Source organism: Ostrea edulis, chromosome 10, assembly GCF_947568905.1.
Source record: "Ostrea edulis chromosome 10, xbOstEdul1.1, whole genome shotgun sequence".
Lineage (NCBI taxonomy): Eukaryota > Metazoa > Mollusca > Bivalvia > Ostreida > Ostreidae > Ostrea > Ostrea edulis.
The window spans coordinates 38,063,384-38,090,194 of record NC_079173.1 but is presented as its reverse complement, the minus strand read 5'-3'; the positions used below and the strand labels follow the sequence as shown (position 1 = coordinate 38,090,194).

At 34.8% G+C, this 26,811-nt stretch overlaps 1 protein-coding gene and 1 long non-coding RNA gene across 7 annotated transcripts; one reads left to right on the top strand and one right to left on the bottom strand.

Moving 5' to 3' along the window:
• The first annotated feature begins 3,197 nt into the window (after positions 1-3,197).
• LOC130046302 (acetylcholinesterase-like) lies at positions 3,198-25,678 on the top strand. 2 transcript variants are annotated; one of them, XM_048899061.2, is made up of 3 exons: positions 3,198-3,341; positions 22,282-23,836; positions 24,550-25,678. In XM_048899061.2, the coding sequence occupies exons 2-3, from the start codon at positions 22,299-22,301 to the stop codon at positions 24,722-24,724; spliced, it is 1,713 nt and encodes a 570-aa protein (XP_048755018.2). In that variant the 5' UTR covers positions 3,198-3,341; positions 22,282-22,298; the 3' UTR covers positions 24,725-25,678. The 2 variants fall into 2 exon arrangements, with proteins under 2 accessions (XP_048755018.2, XP_048755017.2); XM_048899060.2 differs by lacking the exon at positions 3,198-3,341 and adding an exon at positions 7,351-7,486.
• Positions 9,043-17,354, bottom strand: LOC125653686 (uncharacterized). Of its 5 annotated transcripts, none has more exons than XR_008799026.1 (6): positions 16,252-17,354; positions 15,846-15,988; positions 15,312-15,456; positions 14,268-14,363; positions 13,045-13,321; positions 9,043-9,801 (listed from the first exon to the last, which is right to left on the bottom strand). It is a non-coding gene; the product is annotated as an uncharacterized LOC125653686 (long non-coding RNA). The 5 variants fall into 5 exon arrangements; XR_008799025.1 differs by lacking the exon at positions 15,846-15,988 and having other exon boundaries at positions 16,252-16,483; positions 16,855-17,354; XR_008799024.1 differs by having other exon boundaries at positions 15,312-15,988.
• Positions 25,679-26,811: the final 1,133 nt, after the last annotated feature.

Here is a 26,811-nt window from a genome sequence, read left to right as displayed (position 1 = left end):
GAATGATATACAGCATTTGGTCAGATCCACTACCACTTCCTCAAACACTTCCAACACAGAAAATTCCCTGTGAAATGATCTCAGTCGTTCGTTTTCTTCATTATTTTAGAAATAAAACACCCACCTAAAATTCAATTGCATCAGTAAAAAGACATCATTACAAATGTATACCATAAACTTCAAAGGGCCACAGTTTGAAAAATGTGAATCTATACTTCCTGACTATTCCTCGTCCTGTCGCTCTTGAGAAGAAGATTCTAAAATATTTCCCTATATTTCTGCATTTAAATCTGCTCAAATTGAGATATAGATAGATAGATAGATAGATAGAGAGAGAGATATTGAAAAGAGATGATGTTAGAGTAAATCATAATACTAAGTGTGGATGTATCAACATGATATTTACATTGTATGTTATAGTGTAAAACTTATACGGTACCAATTTTGATGCACCAGATGCGCATTTCGACAAATAATGTCTCTTCAGTGATGCTCAAACCGAAATTTTGGAAATCCGAAATAACAATAAACTTGTAAGAGCTTAAAGGAAAATCACAGTGCCAAAAACTGGAGTCAAATTCGTCCAAGGATCAAAGCTATGCATGAGGGAGATAATCCTTAATTTTGAAATGAATTTCTGAATTTTATCCCAGCAATTAAACATACATCCGTATTTTCAAACGTAACGAAGTACCTAACTACTGGGCTGTAGAGACCCTCGTATTGATGTATCGCTAAAGTTTAACTTTCAGGTCTATAAAAAAATCACCTAAATATGGATAAAGAAAATATGTTTTTTTGATTTGTATCAGGGACAATAAGCTAAAAATCTTCGCCAATTTAAACAAGAATACCTAAAACAGTACACATGACACGCCCGAGAAAATGCTTACATAGGGTGTTTTTCTCAAGCCATGATTTGTTGGAATTTGCTTCAGGAAGGATCAGCCATCATCAGGCTGTGACATACTTCCTTTGCATTGTATGAATAAAGGGTTTTAGCTTTGAATAGGTATATAGACATACCAAAGGTATGTGTGTAAAATGTTTCTGCAAGTTCTATGAACCAAGTTCATAGCAAGTTTTAGCTTGATATGTGACAGAAAAATGAAATTATAGACAGAAAACCCCGAACGGATGGACAGACAGACAGACGTACATACACCGCAGTACTATAATACGTCTGTGTATAATAAATCTTGTACATTTATAAATCTGTCAAAGCGTATCAAATAATGAGTCAATTTGTTACGTACATGTATAAAAATAAATACATGTTAAATATTCATGCATATTGTTTTCTATCTAGTTCATGTGTTCCTTGTGACAGTTATAAGAAATTACAACATTCAGAAGCATGAGTCATTCAAGTCATTCATAAGGAAACTTGCTTTATAATGTATTAGGGAATTCTAAATGCTGTTTTGGGTTTAGTCAATTTAAGAGATCAAAATCACATTACGAGTTTCTCCTCTACAGTGCGTATTTAACCAAGATCGAGAATTTAAATCTAGATTAACAATGCATCTCCTTATTTGGAGAGTTATGCAGCTCTAGATCTGTCACCGAGTGAATGATCTCGTCTGAGCAAATATCATTTTAAGAAGGTAAATAGACAGGACGCTTAGTCAGCTGAAATTTCATTTATTATTACGTATGACGAAAAGTGCAGAAACCAGACAGAAATCGACTAAAAATGCAAAATCGAGAAAACAACTGACACGTATCCCTGGAAATACCAGAGATGGGATCAAGTGCCTAGGGGGGATAAGCATCCACTGTCGACATCACATGATGGGATTAAGTGCCTAGGGGGAGTAAGCATACCCTTTACTTATTGCATCGACCATTTTCCAGGATATACATATTCCCTGAAGAATAATTCCATACCTGCATCACAGATAAATAACTGAAGATATCAAATGTGGGGCTCACGGTGGGTGTGACCGGTCGGCGGGGGATGCTTACTCCTCCTTAGCGCCAGATCCCATCTCTGGTATATCCAGAGGTTCGTGTTTGCCAAACTCTATTTTGTATTACTTATGGAAGTTATGAAATTGATCACTATTTGTTATCTTCACCTTTTAGTAAATCAAAAAGTAATGAAAGAACTGGATAGGTTGTATGAGGAATGGCTTGTAATAATATAGTCTTCCTTTTCAACGCCCATATTCACAACTGTAGTTTTAAATTAAAGAAGAATGTGTCTATACTTCCATACATGGTAACGCAAGGACGAAATTCTTCAAAATCACGTTACGGTTTTAAATATATTTGTTATCCTAGTCAACAAAACGAATGCTAATGAATTACAATGAACCATACTTATACTGGATTTCAAAGCGTCCTAAATCGCATAGACACAGATATATTGCAGGATCCAGTAAATGTTCTAACAAACCCCAAGGTTTTCTCCTCACAGAAATGCTCACTGATGTGAAGGAGAATCTACAGAGGTTTAATACACAGCGTATTCGACAACTGAACTGGTGTAAATCAAATGTAAATTCTCCAAAATTCAACAAAAAGTGTTAAGTGAAATTTTAAATCATAAAACTTTTCCAAAATCAAAAGCATCAAAGCGTAAATTTCAACACTTAACATTACCATTTTTTCATAATAAATAAAAAACTGTCTTTTGACATCACATACACCTGCGTCTTCAATGAAAAAATGGAACTAAGAAACACACACACACACACACACACACAGACATAACATATACAAACACATACACACACACATAACGTATACACACACACACACACACACAACGTATACAAACACATACACACACACATAACGTATATACACACACACACACACACACATACATAACATATACAAACACATACACACAGACACAACGTATACAAACACATACACAAACACACACACACATACATAACATATACAAACACATACACACACACATAACGTATATACACACACACACACATACACACATACACAACGTATACAAACACAGACACATACATATAATGTATATACACACACACAAACACACACATACACATACAAACACACACATACACATACACATAACGTATACAAACACACACATAAAATTTGAATTCATTTTACAGCTATTTACATGAATTTGGTTTTTCCTAATATCAGCTGAATGTGCATTTCACGATGTCGGTCATGTGTGAATAATGGGGTTACAATTTAGGACAACACCTATAATCTCTTGTGGGAGATCCCCAAATTTATCACCCGTGTACTATCGATTTTTCTATGTAAATATAAAAACAAGTTGTTTTTTCTTGAATGTCACTTTCCACACGCCATCATACAGATCTCTGTCATTACGATAGGTAAGGTGTCTTCATTACTTATGTTTTCGAGACTTTTACTGTTTGCTTATTGTACCATACAACAATGTGCGCTACAAAACTAGATTGACCTTTCAATTTTCACCACTGGAGTGTCATGTTATTTGGATGAAATCCCCGAGAGTGGGACGGGGTGGGGTAGATTTAGCACTTGGTTTTTTCTTTAAAAAACACTATCCCTTAATTACCACAAATAGCCTTGCTCTGGATAATTAATGCTGCAAACACTATCCCAAGTCAGATATTGTATTGAGTAAAGAATGTGCAGTTCTGTATGCATGCCGAAAATATGCTGTAGATTTCCAGCAAATATTTTATTATGTAAATGAGGTTTGCAGTAAGCTTGATACAACCATCCATATGCCCATATAATGAAGCTTGCTACAGGTTTACAGCAACTATGCTACACAGTACGACTCACGACCTTTAATCAATATGATATGGTCATAATGTCCTAACTCTTGTTGATCAAGGAACTCAATTTGCTCATCGGTAGAAAAATGTGAACTGCAGCTTAAAATCAGGTCATTACAATTTTAAATAAAAATGACAAAGTATGAAAAACCTATGTTGCAAGGGAGGTAATTCATACAAACGTAAGAGTAATGCAGTAATCTTATAACAAAAATTATTACATGAAAAAAAAACTTTTTTCATAAAACACAGCTATACAACCGTTAAAGTGATAATGATTTCGTTTCTAACAATAAGGACATACATCTGCAATATTGTACTACAAAAATGCAAAGGTATCAATCAACAGTAAGAGAATAAATTCCATTTGACCTGTGGGAAAATTATCTTAGCCACGGTGTTTCAAGGAGTACACTTGGACATGCAAAGATCATTTTGATAAGAGCCAAATTTTATCAGTCAAATTAAAGATTAATCAACGAGTATAATGTAGTAAAAAAAAACTATGAAAATTATTTGTCACTCCTTCAGTCAAAGTGCATTTCTTTCCGCAACCCAAAATTGTTAAATAGTTAACACCATGTGAAAGAAATACTATGAAAGCATCGTCAACTCAGCATATCTATGTACATTGTAGCAGTATTCCATTAACACCTGCATATGGCGTTTATGTTTCTCAACTTATTCGATACTGCATGATCAATTTTCAATTCGAGGTAAGCTATTGACACAAAAGTTGATCGATGCAACAGGGGTTTCAACAGTCTCTGTGCAGATAACAAAGAGTTATTAATCTCATAACTTCTATAAGGAATACAGAATTAAGAGTTGGGCAAACACGGATTCCTAGATATACCAGAGGTGGGATCAGGTGCGTAGGAGGAGCAAGCATCCCCTGTCAAACGGTCACATCCACCGTAAGCCCTATATCTTGATCAAGTAAACGGAGTTATCCGTAGTCGAAATCAGTATGTAAATACGACCTACAATGGGTATGAAACACGTCAGACAGCATTTGACACAAACTAGATCATTATAACGACCATAGAGTTTGTGAAATGCTGACTTTAAACGAGACTGTTCAAACCCATTGACATGTTTGTCAGTAGTATGCATCGATTTTTAAATGGATCATACGCAGAACAAGCTCTTGCTTATTGGATCAGTTGAGAGACATAAACACCATATGCAGGTGATAATGAAATATTGCTACATATGTACATAAATACAAGAAGTTGACGATGGAGAAACTGAAATGATGCCCTCGCCATTAAGATTAATTGTTAGTTTGTCATTATCATCCATGTTCAGTATCAGTATGTAAGTGTAACCAAAGTAGTAAAGAAAACCTCATAAGATTGATGGAACCTTTTATTCCAGCACACTTAATTCCTTTGATTTTGGACAATAATGGAGATATAAATTTTTAATACAATGTACTTTTAATAATAATGATGTAAATCTTCGGGCCAAATGAAATGTATATACGGATGTATATTTAATTGCTGTTATAAAATTTAGAAATTCATTTCAAAATTAAGGATTATCTCCCTCACACATAGCTTTTATCCTTAGACGAATTTGACTCCACTTTTTTGGCACACTGTTTTTCCCTATAATAGCTCTAAAGCTTCATTGTCATTTCGGATTTCAAACAATTCGGTTGAGCATCACTGAAGAGACATTATTTGTCGAAATGTGCATCTGGTGCATCAAAATTGGTACCATATAGGTTTTACATTGAGAGGATCCGAGGTTGGTTAGTTTAACAAGCAAAGTTTGATCTATAGGTGGCCCCCTTTTTTTAATATAGTAGTATTGAATTGGAATTATAAAATTTAAGGAACCAATGAATTGAATTTCGGGACCAACCTCTTCCCTCCCCCTTTCCTTTCCCACGATTTAGGATTTTGAGTTTTGGGGGTTTTGTTGTATTTGTTTGCTTTTGCTTGTCAAGAAATTTCTGATAGCTGTAAAATCAACTTCACCTTGCGTTCCCCTTCTTTAAAAAAAAATTCTACATTGAAGGGGAATTGGGAAATTAAAAAGAATAACTGGGATCGCAATGCTTGTTATTGAGCTACAGTGTTCTAAATATGACCTTTTTGCACTTAAGATTTATTCTTTCTCTTGGTGTCAACACAACATAAGCAACATAAATTAATCATTACCTAAAATAGATACAGTCATGTCCTCTAACACTACAGATTAAAAAATTTAACACTAGTAATGGTAATAAATAATTATCTTTTTGCACTTGATACACGAAAAACGTCATAGTATCAAAATTGAGCGTTTAAAAGGACATATTAGGAGTAATGTCAATTTATTAAATTTTACATAATTTTCAAGGTCTGGTCTTACAATTTAGAATGGAACTTTAAAAAGTGGGGGTTGAAGATTAAATTTTTGACTTATAGGCGAAAATATTGGGTTTTTATACAAAAGTTTGAGTGAATTTATTAAAACCTATTTAAGAATCAGTGTTCTGTTTGGAAAAATATATCAACCAAGTTAATAAATTACAACATTTGAACTACTTCCAAGTCTCAACTGCCTGTATGATAAATTATAAAACTGAAATACACGTATAGGTATAAAAATAGACGATACATTGGATGAGACATAAACTGTAATAACTTTTTGATTAATGAATCCTTCAGTCACAAAATATAGTCCCTGCCAAACCCTTTCAAAATTTGCATTGACACAAGATTTTTCAACTGGATAGGGTTCAGCAATAGATGTGTACTATGTTCGCACCATTGGGATCAGTACTGAACCAGTAAATAGTTGCAGTATCCTGCACAGTTGTACTCAATAGCTCAGGAACTAACTTCTTTAAGTGCCAGTTAAGGATTTTTTTTGGGTAGGAATTAAGTGTAATTGCTGACAAATGATATGACTGTACAAAATTCTTAGTCATTTATTATATCTATGTATGTCCCGTATGTGATTTAGTCTGTATTTGGGATGAATCAAGGAGGTTTGAAAACAATAAACATTTGATGAATATTTATTTTTAAAAAACCTTTAACAAATTAAACGTGCATATGTATTTCGTTTCTTTTATTTTGCAATAGTCCATAACAAGTTAATTCCATTTAGACAAAGAGTACTATTAAAGGCATATGGTTTAATTTTCCAACTTTTCCCTCATCCATATTAAAAATACTGAAGAACTTCTGAATACCATAGACTTTGGTCTAATTTGGTCTAAGTATAATAATAGTAAGTGCAAAGTAAAAAAAAAAATAAGTCGTGCAAACGAGATATTATGTCGTGCGAACGAGATGATAAGTCGTGTGAACGAGATCATATCTCGTTCGAACGACATAATTTCTCGTTCGAACAACATAATATTTTCCAACATAAGAGGGGAAAAATATTTGCATGTCCTAAATATACATGTACCGCAGTAAGATTGTTTATTTTCTAATTGTTTTTACCTGATATAATATTTCAAAAATAATAAACATAGTGTAGTTTATTTATATGGTGAAAGAAGTGAATCATTGCAACAATTCTATATCATATTCCAAGATTTTGTATTACAACGACCGAGTATCGACACTAATGGTAACGAATTAAGTTGATACCGCTTCTCGTCAAACCCATGATCAATTAGTCTAGAATTTACTCGGAACATTACACTTTGAACAAGCATTTGCTGTGAATCCTGATGAATGCGAGAGTACTGTAATTACCTAATAGTAAGTATTAAATGCTCGTTTTCGGAAACCAACAATTAATGGATTAATTCAACCCTAGATCTAAAAGGTTAAACACGCATTTGTCCTTTTGTGCTTCCGCTCAACAGAAATGAATAAGTTGTAGGCTACAGAAGCGTCAGAAGCAAATCGAAAAAGCAAAAATGTTTCTGATGAGCAAAAACAAAAACATAAATCCTGCATTGTACTATATTAAAGGAGTTGTCATTGTTGCATGTTTATAAATAATTATCAGGCCTATAATATGTATATAGCAATCTATTCAGCATGATGTATACTAGTGTAGTAAACTTAACAGTTTTCCGATTTGTTTTCAGTATTCTTAGGCCTACCCGCGCCATTTTTATTTTCTATTGTAATTCAAAGGACACATCGCATGTTTTCAAAGTATATATACAGAATTATATGCATTTTATCTTTCTTATAAACGCTTATAGTAATTAATTCTAATAATTAGTTTGCCGAAATAGATCCACATTAATAAGGGATAATCTAGCCCGTTTTCAAAAAGTCTCGTTAGGTAGTCACATGGTACAGTGACGTCACACGCACCCTTCTTCAATCAACTGATTGGGGACGTAGTAATGTTAGATATTTTTAAACTCAATTTTTAGGGGCCTAATTTATTCAACATTTAAACTGATGTTGACAAATTTCCCGAATTATATATGTTTTAACCACCAGTGCATACATATAGCGATGTAAATACCGAAATATAACGAGGAAAGCGAGTATCAAATCAGTAATTGAGAGTAAATAATGTTTATATGGGTCGCTGTCTACACACTTTTTGGTAATGCTATTCCTTTTGTTCTGAACGCTAATTTGGTCGTTCACGAAAACTCAGGGCCTTTCTTTGTTGGTCTGCAGACCGAACTTTCCCATCTTGCCCATTTCATATCGTATTACAATATTAATCTTTCTAAATTCATTTCTGTTAAATACACCAAAATTTATGGGGATGTTCTAAAGGCATGTTTGCATTTAATAACGTATAGGCTGTGTTTCTTCTTGTTATTTTAGAATTACATTGAAAACTGAGATCAAAATATTTAATACGTACTCTGCCCCATATATACTACACTACACATGATGAAAAATGCAGTTTCCGCAAGGCTGAAACACTGCGGAAACTTAAGTATACATAAGGTTTCTGCCAATTTTTCGCTTGGAAACTTCAAGTTTCAGCAAGATTCCGCACTCCGGAAACTTAGGGTGTCCACGAATCCATATGGTTTCCGTAACGGAAACTTGCTGAAACCTCAAGTTTCCGCAGCCATAAACCATTGACATACATATGGTTTATCATCAGTTTCCGCAGGCGTAAACCATCAACATGCATATATGGTTTATCATACGTTTACGCATACATAAACTATATTGGTTTATATATGGTTTACGTCAAGTTTCCACAAAGTTTACGTCAAGTTTCCGCATGCATAAGCTACTGATATGCAAATGGTTTCTGCATACATGCATTTGATATCAAGTTTCCAACTTGATGCTCAAAGACCTTCTACTGTACAGAGAATACAAGCCACAATTTGACAGTTTTATTCATTCTTAAATATTATAATATTCACACAAATGAACTTGATGTAATAATACTGATACACCTGTACTAAAGCAGAACAAATCTGTATAAATATATCAAGGTAACTCCATACTTGCAATATTCTCTGATAAAAGTATCAAAAATGCATTTATTTCAATTTATTAAAGTTAAAATTAATAAATTATCAAATGAAATATATAGGTCATCACACTTTTTAAGATGCTAGACATACTTAAACAGTGTCAATTATAAACATCCGAAAAATTGCAATTCTCCTTCAACAGCATTATTAAAATTTAATAAAAACTGGTTATAATGGTATAAAAGTATTAATTGTGACCATGAGCCTTTGGCTCAGTTGAGCTAGAAATGAGGAAATTAAATATAACTATTAACAGTAATAGCATCATTTATAAGTAGAGGAAACGGCCCACTCTTGAATGCTCCTAGGTGGTGGGGTCATAGTCATTTCCATTCTACTTCTAATGGCCTTGGCTTTTTGTCTCTTTGATTGAAGTTGCAAAGATTCAGCATACTATCTGTCCAGGTTGCACTTAACATTACGCAGCAGGGATGACTCCCATATAAATGGTAAGACCTTCCTCTGGGTGGCTTCCTCATCATCCGTTACTTCTGGAGACGTTGCCTCCTTAGTCAGCACCTTTTTAATCTTTTTTTTTTTTTGGTCCTTAGTCGAGAAATGGGAATTTCTCTCCAGCTGGGCCTTTCGACTCTTTAGTTTCTGTAAAAAGATGTGCAATGAATTATAACGATACTGATGGTGAACCTATACTAGCAATATTCGTATATAGGATACTTCTACATAGAATCCAAAGAAATGTCATTCTAGCACTCAGTATCTTGTTTAACACATCATGTGTACTAACACTTCTTTTTATACAGTAAATTTCATATTATATCTGACTGTCCTTTACAAAAACCTAATTTCTATGAAAATAAATTGTTATATAATTCTCAATTGGGATCTTTACAGATGTTCCCCAAACATCAATGAGTACAGAATCCAAAAATTTAAAAACTATTAATTCAAATCCAAACAAAAGATGTTTGTAAAACATATATGCCCCCATGGTGAAAAATTGAAAAGGGTTATACACATGCATCATCTAATTTTATAGTAGTATCACCAATTCAAAATATTGAGAAGACAATATCTTCCTATGTCAGGAGTGGATTGACCATGTGACCTAAAAATCAATATGGGTCATCTACTCCTTATGCTTTGCCAGTGTACCAAGTTTAGTGTCAATCAATCAAATAATTCTTAAAGTATAGGAGACAATATATTACTATGTCCAGTTTAACCCTTGACCTTTGACCTTAAAATCATTAGGGGTCATCTTCTTCTTATGCTGTACCAGTGTGCCAAGTTTGATGTATGTCAAGCAAAGGGTTCTCAAGATATTGAGTGGTCAGTATTTTCTATGTCCAGTTTGACCTATGACCATGTGACCTCAAAATCCTTTGGAGTCATCTTCTTCTTAAGATGTACCAGTGTATCAAGTTTGATGTCTGTCAAGCAAAGGGTTCTCGAGATATTGAGTGGACAGTACCTCCCTATGTCCAGTTTGACCTTTGACCATGTGACCTCAAAATCACTAAGGGTCATTTATCTTAAGATGTACCAGTGTAGCAAGTTTGATGTCTGTCAAGCAAAGGGTTCTCAAGATATTGAGTGGTCAGTATCTTCCTATTTCCAGTTTGACCTTTGACCATGTGATTTCGAAATCACTACAGGTCATCTACTTCTTAAGATGTACCAGTGTACCAAGTTTGATGTCTGTCAAGCAAAAAGTTCTCAAGATATTGAGTGGTCAGTATCTTCCTATGTCCAGTTTGACCTTTGACCATGTGACCTCAAGATCACTAAGGGTCATCTACTTCTTAAGATGTACCAATGTACCAAGTTTGATGTCTGTCAAGCAAAGAGTTCTCAAGATATTGAGTGGTCAGTATCTTCCTATGTCCAGTTTGACCTTTGACCATGTCATCTCAAAATCACTAAGGGTCATCTTCATTTTAGGATGTACCGGTGTACTAAGTTTGATGTCTGTCAAACAAACGATTCTCAAGATAATGAGCAGACAGTGTATTCCTGTGTCCAGTTTGACACTTGATCTTTGACCATGCTACATCAAAATCAATGGAGGTTACTTACTCCTTACAATGTACTTGAGCACCAAGTTTGATGTACAACGGACTGAGATAAAATTCAAACTAGATTTGTAACTTGTTATGGCAAAGCAATGTACTAAATATCAAATGTATATCTGTAAGAACAGAGCAAAAAGTGCTTAAAACTGATCTGACAGACAGACGGACGGAGTTCAAACCTAAAGTCCCCTTCCATTTTGTCGGTAGGGGACTAAACACAACCTCTAAGAGATCGTATCATAGTGCTTTGTAAAAGAGAGGTGACTTTGACTTAAAAATGCTCAATTTGTTTGAAAAATGCAAACATTAGAAAATATATGTATGGCCTTGACCTTTGACCCTAAATTCAAGGTCAAAAGAGTAAGAACCAGAAGTAAGAAAACCTAAACTGAGTACGTGTAATAATATCAAAGATATTCAAGTCAAAACATAAAATTAAAGGGATGGTAACTGGAGTTGACAAGAATTCAAGGTCACAAAACATCTACTGTATTTGAGAAGAGCTAGCGCTCAAACAAAAAAACTGCAGACATTCAAGGACAATAACCAGGTTTAAGGGTCTTCAGATCCCTTCGATTGATCTCTCACTGGATTTTTTTTTAAGTGAATTCGTGAGTAAATGTTTCGTGTCTCTGTATCTTTCGATTTAGTAACTAAGAATAGCAATAACAATTTTTTTTAAAGCAAGTCAGTGTTTAGCAAATGTTTGATGTTCATAGAATTTAAAGTTAGAGAAAAGTAATAAAAACAAGGATCAGATGCAAAATTCAAGTATGTAGGTTGATATCTGATTATTTCTCAAAAAGCATTGCATTATGAACTAACAAGAGGCCCATGAGCCACATCGCTCACCTGAGTCACCTTGGCCCATATTTGAAGACTTTCCATATATATTTGCATGTAAAACCTTAGTCCCTATTATGGCCCCAACTACCCCTGGAGGCTACGATTTTTGCAAACTTGAATCTACACTACGTCAGAAAGCCTTCATGTAAATGTAAACTTCTTTGGCCCAATGGTTCTTGAGAAGATTTTTAAAGATTTTTCCTATATTTGTATGTAAAACTTTGACCCTTCCCGACTTGTGGTCCCATCTTACCCCTGGGGGCCATGATTTGAACAAACTTGAATCTGCACCATGTCAGAAAGTTTTCTTGTAAAAATCAGCTTTTCTGGCTCAGTGGTTCTTGAGAAGAAGATTTTTAAAGATTTTTCCTAAATATTTGTATGTAAAACTTTGATCCCCCCTTGTGGCCCCATCCTATCCCCGGGGGCCATGATTTGAACAAACTTGAATCTGTGATATGTCAGGAAGCTTTCAGGTAAATTTCAGCTCTTCTGGCCCAGTGGTTCTTGAGAAGAAGATTTTTAAATGACCCCACCCTATTTTTGCATTTTTTTTATTATCTCCCATTTGAAAGGGACATGGCCCTTCATTTGAACAAAGTGGAAAGCCCTTCACCCAAGGATGCTTTTGGCCAAGTTTGGTTGAAATTGGCCCAGTGCTTCTGGAGAAGAAGTCGAAAATGTGAAAAGTTTACAGATGGACGACGGACAAAATGTGATCAGAAAAGCTCACTTGAACCTTCGGTTCAGGTGAGCTAAAAAGTGTTTCAATATGTCTTAAAGAGTGATAGCATTTTGATGGTAAGAAAAAATAATAAACAGAACAATATCAATATGACTTTCAACAGAAAAATGGAAAGCTCTAATTACATGGACCCCAATGCTCATTACAATTGTTCCATTTTCTTGTCATAGTGACTATCCTTCAACTGTTCAGTAATGAATCCTTAAATGTTATGCTCACATAAAACTGGTATCCTAGCTTCTTACTTCTGTGGTGCTTTTAACATGTTTAATCAAAATGGTCTTCTGACACCAAAACTTGAGACACTATGGTCCTTGTCCAGATCCGTCTTGTTGCTTCCTAGATAAATAGACTACCACTTTACTGAATCAAGATGGACTTGTGACAGGAGGAGTGTTCATCCATTGTAACACTGAAAGTTGGTTCCATTCTCATGGGCTCTCTTTCATATCACATGGGGAGTCAGTCATGGAATGCATCTTCTGCTCATCTAGTTCTAAAAAAAACAGTAAACAAAAATTAATCCTATGTAACATATGGTATATCAAGACTGAGTAGACACATCGTTACTTTGCTCAATTTTGTCTTCACTTTGCCAGTGGCTGATTTAAAAACGCACACACATTGAGACCAAAAATAGATAAGAGGCCATTGGGCCACATAGCTCACCTGAGTCACCTTGGCTCATATTTTAAGATTTTTCCTATTCGCATGTAAAACTTTGATCGCTATTGTGGCCCCAACCTACTCCCAGGGGCCCTGATTTTTACAAAATTGAATCTGCACTATGTCATGAAGCTTTCGTGTAAATGTAAACTTCCCTGGCAAGTGATTTTTAATGATTTTCCCTATATATTTGTATGCAAGATTTTGATCCCCTACTGTGGCTCCATCTTACCCCCGGGGACAATGATTTTTACAAACTTGAATCTGCACTATGCCAGACAGCTTTGATGTAAATTCCCACTTTCCTGGCCCAGTAATTATTAAGAAGATTTTCCCTATATATTTGTATGTAAAATTTCAATCCCCTAATGTCGCCTCATCTTACCCCCCCCCCCCCCCCCCACCCCCACTGGGCCTGGTTCTTGAGAAGAAGATTTTTAAATGACCCACCCTATTTTTTGCATTTTTGTGATTATTTCCCCTTCGAAAAGGACATGACCCTTCATTTGAACAAACTGGAAAGCCCTTCACCCAAGGATGTAAAAATGTAAAGAGTTTACAGATGGACAGATGAAGGACAACAGTCGATCAGAAAAGCTCACTTGAGCTTTCAGTTCAGGTGAGCTAATAAAAGAAATAGTGGTATAGGATTTGACATAACATCTATATATATACACACAAGCACATGAAGATAAGCAAATCCATTACTTATTATCATATAATAATTCTATTATGTTGTACATGTATTTATAACTAGAATAAACCTTACAAGTTACCTAAAAAGCCTCAAAACCCTGGAGCCCTATCCCGCCTTTAACAAATCCTGAATCCACCACTGCATGCATTTACATGTACAAGATAACTTCAGGATTCTAAAATTGCAAATTTTATTGCTGGTAGTGTTTTTGGTACAGTAATTTTAATTAGATTTATTTTGTGTACATGTGACATTGTTTATAAATGCATATATGTGTTTATCTATATGCACATGATTACATAAAAAACTAGCAGACATCTGACAATTTCAAAGAAAATTATATAATACAGGACACATTATTTGACTAGAGGCCACCAAGATCATTATGACTATATACACCAGTTTATGTTTAGATTTCAGAACTACTACCTTTCTAGTGGTCTAACTCAATGCATTCGAGTACCTAAATTCATCAGTATAGTTAGACAATAGCAAGTGAGTAGATTAATTAATATCCAGGGTCACCAAAAAATGTAGGTTGGGTGGTGGATTATATTTTTATGAGAAAAGACATTGATGACAAGTTATTTTTGTCAACAGATGGGTGTCAATTATGAAGGAATGCTACACCAGAGAAATTTGATGAGGATGAAAATGGAGGATATGTACATTTTGAAATTGAAAACTTTTAAATTTACTTTCTTTAGTTAAAAAATGTTGTTTTAGTAAAAAGTAATCGAGGAAAAAAAAAATTAAAACCCCTGATATTTACCGTGCCAGGAAAACGTCAGAACCGGCTCCATTACGTAAACTGAAAATTCACCGCCTCCTTTTGGAGGCGGCATTCTCGGGCCGATTTTAAATACTTTGGAGTCGAATTCAATGTTAAACTCATAATTAATCAATAAAACGATTCCAGTTTACGTAATGGAACCGGCACGGTTCGGACATTTTCCTGGCACAGTAAATATCAAAAGCCAGGAAAACGTCAAATATTTCGGATTAATACAAACTATATGTATAGATTACGGGTGATTTCAACGTCACAATATCATATGAATAATAAGGGGCTTCCGTGGCCGAGTGGTTAGAGCATCGAGCTCAAAATCACGCGGCCTCTCACCTCTGTTGGCGAGGGTTCCAATCCCGCTCATGCCGTTAAGTGAGAAAGTTTCCCAGTTTACTTTCGGAAGGTTGATGGTCTCTTCCCAGGTACATTGTATCTGGGTTCTCTCTTCCACCAATAAAAACTGGGCGCCACCATATAACTGAAAAATTGTTGAGTGTGGCGGAAAACATCAATCAATCAATCAATCATATGAATAATATCTTTGCACATGTTCTATACTGAAAATTTGAAATTGCTACAATACCAAAGAGAAAAATATATCATATGACAGAAAATTTTAAACAAATTTGTATACAGCTTAGAACTTGATAGCCTTGGTCAATACAGCTAAAATATTGCAACATTTTCACAATGATATGAATATATAGCCCTGTGCGTTGTGCCTTACTTTTTCATTGTGACATTGTATGGTGTGAAGTGCATTGCTCAACTTGAAGGTAGATTTATGTACAGCACTGAGACTTTTGGAGGGATTAGCCTTAACTTAGTTGTGTAGCAGTGAGGGTTCTTTATCGTGCCAATACCTACCGTGATATGGGGCCTTTGGTTTTAATATCATGCCTAAAACACCTGTGCCTTTCACTTCTAATGCTGAGGGATTGACACATGATTTACTTCTCATCTTTAATTTGATGCTGCACCATAATTGAGAATAGAAACTATTTCTAGGACTAAAAAATTCGGATGGTTAACTGGAAATAGTTTGTAGATATTTGTATGGCTAATATGCAATAGTCGTAATATCATTTGGTCCCTACATACATCACTGTATACAGTATTATACGTAATAACCCCCCCCCCCCCCCCAACCCCTTAATTTCTCAAAGACTACAATGCAAAACCATTTCAAATTTCACATAAACTAGATCTATATAAGGACCTTGTAATCACAACACAAAATCAAACGATATATGTAAAACCTTTCACCACTTACTGGAACATCCCATCATTGTTTGTATAAAGCATACTGCATGCTTGGAGGTTGTCCTTGCATTTGGTATTTCCTTATCATTAGAATGAATATTCCTGCATCGACCTGTTCATCCTTTAATCCATAGATTTATCGTTTAGAAGGCCACACACAACATATGCACTACCCCATGCAAATGCAATGATGAATCCGCAACATCGTGAATGAAAACGTTTCAAGTCAACACCGGAAATACCTACAATGATATATAGAGTGAAAGAATAGGTTAGATAACGTCCTGTTTCCGAATCGGGACAGGATATTTTTTAATTTTTATTTTTTTTTTTGTATTCAAAATTCTAAAAGGTGAATATCAAGCATGTTTTTATGTGTTCTGTTGTGATTATGAAATGAATATTAAATATCATTGCTCTTTTATGAGAAAAGGAAAATTTGTATAGTCAGAGATAACATGATCTATCCCGTCAAAGATCGTTTAAATGAGACGGGAATTGCCAGTATTGGCTATGGACGGCCTCATACTAAAATATTCAGTGAGGATGCATAATGGAAGATTGTTTTAAAAAGTTCCAGAAAATTTTACTCAATACCCTCTGAAAGACATACCTGAATGATGCCCAACAACAGTAGACGTCTCCTATTCTCAGAAAAATCTTTGGATCTTCCATTCAATCAAAACATGACATGGTTCCATTTGAGTCACGCTAGGTTTTCTCTCACAAACAACAATCAATTTTGCCCGCCGAAAATTACAACCAATCAGCGATCAGGAGAGGATTTATGGGAAAACATACTTTTATAGATATATAATTTATTTTGTGTGTAAATTGTTTCACAAACGTCTGAATTTAAAAAATCATGCATGTGTTAAATTTCTGCATCGTTTTTCTATATAATAGGATTTCTTTAAATAGCGTCCCTGCGACCCTAAGTTCAAAATGGCCGCCTTTGTTTACAATTTTAAATGTAAATAATCTGTAGTGTGCTTTATGTTGGGTTATAATGAAAAGTTTACGTTTATTAGAGGTCTAAAAATCATGAAATAAACTCAATACCGGTGTAGCATACAGTCACACAAACTTTCTTCAGCATCTTTATGGGGTATTATAAGGTGCCCCTCTTCTGCCCGACTTTTCTCTGTTCTCACAATATGAGCTATAAAGCAAGGGTATATACAAGACTGGGCATTCTGCATGTGAGATAACCAAATACATGGAAATGTTTTGAAGAATGAACTGCTTTTTTCTTAGCAACACATTAATTTCGCCTCGCAATTGTCAAGGATATTTGTAAACACATGTACATGTACGTATGCCCCTCAACCATCTACTTTCTTTTAAAGTGGTTTCTTAACTATACTGGAGTCTCAATTTTTACTGAACTAAACCGTTGAAATCCTTAGATGATAGATGAAACACAGGAACTACATACTGAATTCAAGTAATTGCTTAAGTTTCTTTTTCTCTAATTAATATCTCACCGGGATGCATGTCAGTAAAAATAAAATATTGATTCTACAAATGTATAATAAAAATCAACAGTTAGACATTCAAAATTTGATTTGCTTGTAGTAAAACAGTATATTTTTTCTTGTAAATATAAAAATAGTCCGCAAGTACATATATCTGCGATTAGAAAAATAGTTACGGACAGAATTGTGGTTGAGAAGTACTTGCTGCTAAGAAACTGTAAACATGATGATTATGAAATTCACTGGCAGAGAATATGTGAAAACTCATATGCATGATCAGTATATACATGTAGGTCTATAGGTACTTTTTCATCAAATATTATTGTGTTTCTTTTTTCTTTCTTTTCTTTTTGTGTGTTGTTTGCATTTTTGGTTTGATCAATAGATACATTGTAAATCATATCTAGATCTACATGTACATGTATTATAGTTATCAAAATATGTTACCAAGAAAATAATACTTATGACTTATGTACCTCTCTCTCTCTCTCTCTCTCTCTCTCTCTCTCTGAAAAAGAAGTTTACATCATATATATGCTTACATAAAAGAATAAGATGAATATGAAATGTAGACAGTATACCTTATGTTATTGAGTTCGTATTTCAAAATGAATATGTGTGAAAATATCCATGTAACCTATTTCCCATATGTATGCAACAGTGATATATGTATGAAGTGAAAAATTCGTAAATAATTTTTTTTTAAATCAACAGTACACATTTGAGAGCTTCTAAGTTTGCCGATCATTGTATGCTTATATCATGTTCATTTGTATGATATCACTTCCAAAGTGCATGGATATATATTTTTTAGGGTTATAATAATATAGAGATGGTGAAGATATTATCTAATTAAATTTGCTTTAATTTACTACCAATACCCGAGTTCTTGATCGAGTTGTGTAGAATACATCCCCATAGAACTTATTGTCGAAATAATGCACACCGAATTGTATTGTTGAGTAGATGCAGATTTTGCAAATGTTGTAGGTTTAGATTCAAACTTCTAAATAACAGTAAATAGACTTTCAGGTTACAATATGTACTCTCAGGAACTTAAATTGAGAAGTGTTCATCAGTGCATGTTTGTATTAGAATGTTGAATTCATTTCTAATGTGTGAAACTTTGCATGGTTTCAAACTGCACTGCATTAAATTCATATTATAAGATATGCTGATTCCAAAATTAACTAGTCCTGAATTTTGTGAACAAGTACTATATGCGACAAATATTCGCATACAGTTTAGTGCCCAAATGTTACAAGCATGCGAGGTAATCGAACACAAATACATCTAGGAATGTAAGTAAGTAAGTAGGTAAATGATTTATTATAGTGAAATGTGTTTTATACATTACAGAATTGAAAATATATTAAACAGAATAATAGGAATTTAGGAATTTAAACACCCGGCCCATCGGGCCTATATGTCACTTTTAACAGAAACCCCCCCCCCCCCCCACATTAAATAATAAATACAGTGGTACATGTATTACGCATGACTTATACTATTATGGTATATGATAGACTGTCTGTAGGTGTATGCGGAGAACAGGAATTTTGCAGTTTGTCTTGGGAAATTTAATAATAGAAATTTTGTTTTGTCTAAATCTGACATATTGATCACAGTGGGGTTAAATCCGATACTGGTAAAAAAGATTACTCTAAGATTTGATTAAGAGGAACACTGAAATAAAATGTGACATTCATCTTCTACACTATCTGAAGAACATAAAGTACACAGTCTATCCGATAACGTCTCCCCCTTATACCGTCCTGTTTCAATTCTTATAGGTAAGACACCACATCTGAACTAGGCAAGTATAGAACGATGACTTTTTGGAATATCCATGATTACATATTTTTCTGTTTGAAAATCACTCATATTTTTATGGTCGGTAGGTTCTAAGTTTTGGAACGTTATGGACCTCTTCATTCCAGCCATTCATAAAATCCAGACGAAGTTTTTCTTCCACTGTGTTCACGTTACAGACCATACGATTTAGGAAATCTACTGTCATATCAAGAGATTCAAAAAGGAATTTGACTGTATTTGACCAATTTATGTTGTGTGATTATTCCATATCCCACATGAAATTTTTTGTTCGTAAGCCTGTCGTCCGGCATTGTAACGAGTCGATTCCATGGGCGTAAAATATTCATTTGATGTCGATAAAATGAAGGAAGCATTACATCCTTACAGGTCAACTGCCTTTCTATTGGTATTAGAAATGCTCATTCAATCTCAAATTATAAAACATAAATAAAGCGGCAAGCTGAATTACCACTTATGGTGGTACATCTAGGTATTAGATTTTGTCATAATTGTGTACTATGAACAATGATCTATTACTGCAACCTCGTTATGTTCATGTGAATATTATAAGTATAAGATGCATACCATTATTTTTTTCTTCTGTCCGAAATTCGCAAAGGCTAGGAAGGATTGCTTCGGTCAATTTTATGGACTTGATAAAACTCAAACCGTTGACACCATATGTTTTATGAGACGATGATTCGTATTGTGTTAAATTATTTTGTATTTTTCAAAGATATATTAGAAAACCTGACAGATTCAGTTAAGCTTTGAATTGAAATGTTTTTAAACAAATAATATTAATATTATTACACATGTATAATGTCCTAAAATGTAGCGTGACTAATAATGTATGTACACATGTCATAATCTACATGTACACTGTATGTAGAGAGAGGGCAACATACGTTTTCAGAACATATGCCTATAATCACATTGTATATCCTTGATACTATTATAACATATGATAAAATCAAAACACCCATTGACATACATTCATAATTATACATGTATGCAAATTACATATTGATTGCTAAATCAATCAATTGAGCATATTCGAAAAAAAATTCCAATTGGCATATTTCATGTAATTACTTGCATGTGCGAACGTATTTCACACGCAGACATATGTGTCTAATTCTACCACCTGACTATAGTATTAGTGTTTGAAATCTTAATTTATAGTATTCATAGTTTTGAAATTATGAAAATAAAAAAAATCTACATTCTTAGCAATGCACATGCAACGTAAAATCTGCGTAAATACATGGCTGTATATAAATGTCCCAGTTGAAGGTTTATGTTCAATTCAACCCCAACCCCACATATGCAGTTATTTTTAATTACAATGAACTTCTATCTTTGTTTCTATGCGGTGACAAAGCTGGACATTATTCTTCCAGTTTACCTTGTGTATTTATCTCTATTGTTCCCCTGACGGAGGAAAATCCTTGCAATTAACATGGAACTAACAAGAAATACACGGAGGGATTAACTGAAGTACACAGGCAATTAACATGGAACTAACAAGAAATACACGAAAGGATTAACTGAAGTACACAGGCATGCTAGCTTGTCAAACGTAACAACACACGGAATATACTTTGTTTTCTGTATCTCATTTCATATCTGTTTTGTTTAACTGAAAAAATTCTTATAACAATATGATGTATATAAAGTGCTTACTATTCTTCTCTCACTTACATTTTAAAGTTTTTTGTGTGCTATTTAAATTCGCATTTGAATTATTTATTGCATATTAAATTATTACTTTAAAAACCTCCGATTTTTTGTTAAGTTTCAGCATTGCGGAAACCATTAGGAATCAAAGCCTACAGTTTCCGCAGACTGAAACTTGACGGAAACTATATAATCGTTTACGCACGGCGTAAACCATACGGGAAACCTCAACTTCAGGTTTCCGCAGACTGAAACTTGACGGAAACTTGCGGAAACTATATAATCGTTTACGCACTGCGGAAACCATATGGGAAACCTCAACGTCAGGTTTCCGCAAGGTTTCCATATGGTTTCAGTTTTGCGGAAACTAGCGTTTTCATCCAGTGCTAGTTATTCCTTTCCAATAGACATGCCCTTTAGTTAACAAGTAGTTGTATTTTATAAGCCACTTAAAAGGTTTACTGTAAAGTTTCCTGGGAAAATATTCCAATGGACAAGTCCCCAGAGGATCCGGGTAAGAATAGGTCCTCAGCATCCCCTGCTTGTTGTAAGAGGCGACTAAATGGGGCGGTCCTTCGGATGAGACCGCAAAGACCCGAGGCCCCGTGTCACAGCAGGTGTGGCACGATAGAGATCCCTCCCTGCTCATTGGCCATAAGCGCCGAGCATGGTCCTAAATTTTGCAGCCCTTCGCCGGCAGTGGTGACGTCTCCATATGAGTGAAATATTCTCGAGAGGACGTTAAACAACATATAATCAATCAATCAATCAAAATGAGCGTGTGAATATCACAATACATCATGAAATTTACATCTTTCGCAAATCGTTGTTACGTGTATCAACATATCAAACTTATTAGGAGATAACAATGATCATTACGAGTATAATGATTTACTCAATTTTCTACTTTGTATTAGGAGATAACAATGATCATTACGAGTATAATGATTTACTCAATTTTCTACTTTGTATTAGGAGATAACAATGATCATTACGAGTATAATGATTTACTCAATTTTATTTCGGTTTCATTTTCTGTGTCTAAAAATACCCTCCATATTTTTAAGGTGTCTTCAGAATCGCAATGGTTTCCATAGAAATCGCCACGCTGTTAGTATTAATGCTTTCCTCGGTGGAAGGAACGGAAGTCATTAATGCTGTGGAGGTCAACACCCCGTCAGGCTGGGTCAGAGGTTATGAAGAAAACTATGAGAATAAGCAACTGTACAGATTTGTAAAAATTCCGTTTGCGCAACCCCCGATAGGAAAGCTACGTTTTCAGAAGCCCCAACCGATAGGAGAATGGGAAGGTGTTCAGGGAATATCCGATGTAAATTCTCCTTCCTGTCCCCAGTTTGATTTTCCCATACCCGGTTTTGACAATTTGGAAAAGGACGAAAATTGTTTATTTTTGAATATTTACGTTCCTGGTAAAATATCAAAGGAGCGGAATCTTTCTGTAATGGTATGGATTCACGGCGGAGGATTCGTGTTCGGTGGAGCTAGTCAATATAAACCCCAGAAACTGGTTGTAGGGGGTGACGTCATAGTTGTGACAATCAATTACAGGCTTGCACTTTTAGGATTTTTCACTTTGGATGATCCTTTACTGTCGGGTAATTTTGGTCTGTTGGACCAAATTGAAGCTCTTCGTTGGGTTCAGAAGAATATTGAAGCCTTCGGAGGGAACCCTAATTCTGTCACTATATTCGGAGAGTCAGCTGGTGGAATGTCTGTCAGTCTGCAGACGTTGATTCCTTCTAATAAGGGACTGTTTCAACGTGCAATTTCACAAAGTGGTGTGACATCGATCCATATCATCTCAAAGAAGGAGATGGAGAAAAAAACTGCTGCATTGCTGTTAGAGAAAACTAATTGTAACGATAAAGGAGATGTCTCAGAAACTCTTAAATGTCTGCAAGAAATCCCAGTTGAGAACATCACGTATGCTTTTTCAATGATGGATTTTCGGGCAGCATTGAACACGTCCTATGAGAGTGGAGGATTTATACCAAATGTTGACGGTGAACTCATAAAGGAAAATATCGGGTATCCAAAGTCTTTTGATGATGACATTTACAGCTTTTTTCGTTCCATTGATTTCATGTCGGGGACACTTGATGGGGAGGGAAGCATGGTGTATATGGGCATTACTCCACAAATGCAGGAACATTACGAATTCAACATCACCGAAAAAGTCCCCAGGGCGGTTCTCTGTGAAATGTACGCTCCGGTTTTTGTTGAAACAGCTTTTGGCAATGCCCCAGAGTTAACGCAAGAAATATGTGACTTTTACACCGATAAGGAGAGTATTGACGCCCAAAGTAACAAGGTTTGTGAATTTACGGGTGATTCCGTTTTCATCGTACCATCTAACAAAATGCTGTCCATTCACGCCAAGAATAATCAAGAAGCTAAGACTTTTCAGTATCTAATCACCAAGAAAAGCCCTGTACCTTTCGGAGGAGATCCTCCCGCCTGGTTTAAAGGGGTAGGACATGGCGATGATGTATATCTCGTGTTCAATCTGAAAGAATTACTTCCAAATGGAAGTGAATTGGACGACGAAAACAGTCTCTCTGTAGATGTTATCAAGTACTGGACCAACTTTGCAAAGTTTGGGTAAGACTCTACTACATGCAGACGCAATACCACTATTTCTAGTCATAGATATGAGCTCAGTTATAAACTAATGCTTAGTTTTTCTACATGTACGTTGTAATTAGAATACTATTTGTCCCATGTAGATATCTTGAAATTAAAGTATCATAATCACAAGTGAAACCAAACAACCAAGTCAAACTATCCCGTGGGGATCCGGGTTAGAATAGGTCCTCAGTACCCCTTGCTTGTCGTAGGCGACTAAATGAGGCGGTCCTTCGGATGAAACTGCAAAATTCGATGCCCTGTGTCACAGCAGGTGTGGCACGATAAAGAACCCTCCCTGTTCAAAGGCCGTAAGCGCCGAGCATAGGATTAAATTTTGCCATACACCGGCAATGGTGACGTCTCCATATGAGGGAAATATTCTCGAGAGGGACGTAAAACAATTTACTACCAACCAACCAAGTCAAACTGAAAATTATGGTAATTATATAAGGAGTTATTTCACTGTGCCCATCAAACATAAAAACTACATGTATTTGCAATGTAATAAGGTTGGAAAATGTTGGTGAGTTGCAAAAAATCGATGTGGCAATTCCAGGGGAAGAGATACCGAAATTTTAAAAGAAGAGCCCCGTACTTAGATTTTTACAAAATAACTTATCAATGCCGCTAAACTATGAATTATAGAATAGAAATTACATGTTAATGCCAATGATATTTTTTTCCAGAAATCCTAATGGCGACAAAGTACCACAGTGGCCTTCCTATGACGACAACAACAAACGATACGTCATTTTAGATACACCAATCACGACTGGCGAAAATTTGAAATCAGAGGCGACAGCACTAATCAATAAAATAATAGAGAAAGGCCGACAGCAGCTTATCCATGATGAATTGTAGATGATTAATATATATAATACAGAAATATAGAAAGTACATGTATAATGAAATAAATATATAAAATAAGATATGTAAAATATCACAAAGCCGATTGAGTATACTGAACAATTTTTCTGAACTTCAGGAAGTTTGTTATTCCTGAAAAACTAGTCGGATATACTCAATTGACTTATATATATATAATATTATATATATATATATATATATATTTGTAAGCACGTGCTTAAAGTGCTACAATTTAGCTACGCCACATACACACACATATATATATATAAATATATACACACACAATTGAACCAAAAATTTGCTGAATAAACAAGAAAAGAAACTTTTTAAAATATCATCCAATGGCGTTGCTACATTGTAGCACTGTACAGTGTAAGCACGTGCTTACAAATATTTTCGTTAAATTTTTATTACATATCACGAAAAATGTCCCCAGAACCCCGCCCCCCGCTTACAAATATTTTAAACCTAGCTACGCCACTGTCATCGATTTTAGAATTAACTTTATTGAGAAGAAATTGAAGTTAATGTATTGAAATATCCTCTAGACTTAACTTTATATATGGATTGTTTTAGTGGATGAATACATTTATCACAATAATAGGTAACACTTTTGTTTCTCCAGTAAATCTTATTCCGACAATTCATGATATCAGAACTCCTTTTCTCTGACAATCATGCCATGGAATATTGAACCCTGGTTGAAATATGTGAATAATGATGATCAAAGTCGATTGTACATTACAGGATTTAACATTATGTTTAAAAAATTTATCTCGATGTGTAAATTCAAAAAAGGAATAGAAGTGCTACGCTATTCTAATCTAAGTTAGACCAAAGCAATGCAGGAGTGCTTAATTTGATTTCAAATGCTTTCATTGTAGTATAAATTTGCACTGTTATGTGACCGTTTGACACTATTAAAGCTGTTTGCTTCAGAAAAACAAACATTTGTCCGTTTGGAATGTCCTCTGTATTGTAGTGGGGGAGTGAATTATGATTTTTTACATAGTTCATCATACACTTATTGCATGATAGGAGGGGGATATGAAGATCTATACCCCCAAGAAAAATCACACTCCCAGCCGGGGGCAACACCCGAAGGGAATCTAATCTTTATTGGGTGAATAGAGCTCCATATATCACGAACATTCATGCAATAACTCGTTTATTGTACCGAAACAAAGCAATACAACTGAAATTTGAAAAGACCATGGATCTTCTCATTTGTATATAGCTGAACTCACCCTAGCACTGCGCCATCAATGTATCAAAATATACAAGCAACGAAGTAAAGTGATATAGTGTGTCGCAGCTCTTGATATGAAATGATTTTTTTTCACCAGATATTTCATATAAGTGAGAAAAAAAACCATGATTTTGATGATACCTTCATTCTCAAAGCAAAATGATTATTGTATACAAAATATGAACACGGAAAAAAGAAAACCCATAACAACTTAATTAATAGAATGACGTGTACTTTGGAAAGACACTTACCTCGCAACTGGAAGGCCCGGATCCCATTCTAGATTCCGCTTAATAGAAACTGGCTGTTCCTTCACCAAAGACCCTGTATTAAAATTGAAATTGTGACCATTCAACAGTGGATGTCTACTCCTAGACACTTGATCCCATCTTTGGTGTGTTCGGAGATCTGTGTTTCCCCTAATCTTAATTTTTTATTCTTTATGGGGTTTTGTGAGATTGATCACTGTTCGTTATCTTCACTTTTTCACAGGAAATTTGGATATGACTTCAAATACGGTTGTTTGTTATACTTGAGAATTTTTCATTCATATCGAGACGTCACCAGCTGTAGCTGAAGCACCACTTCATACCTATGATTAGCGCTCGTTTTACAAAACAACTTACGACAAAATCACAAGTCTTAAATAGTATTACACAGTTATTACTTTTAAATGAATGAATTAAAACTTTTCTGAGGCTTAATTTTCAAAATTTTCTTTTAAAAAAATTTGCATTTTACGATAAACTGGAAAATTCCACTATGTAAAGTTTATCGTAGGTCGTAAGTTCTTTCGTTAAAGGCGCTCCAGTATCGTAGTAACGTGCCAACG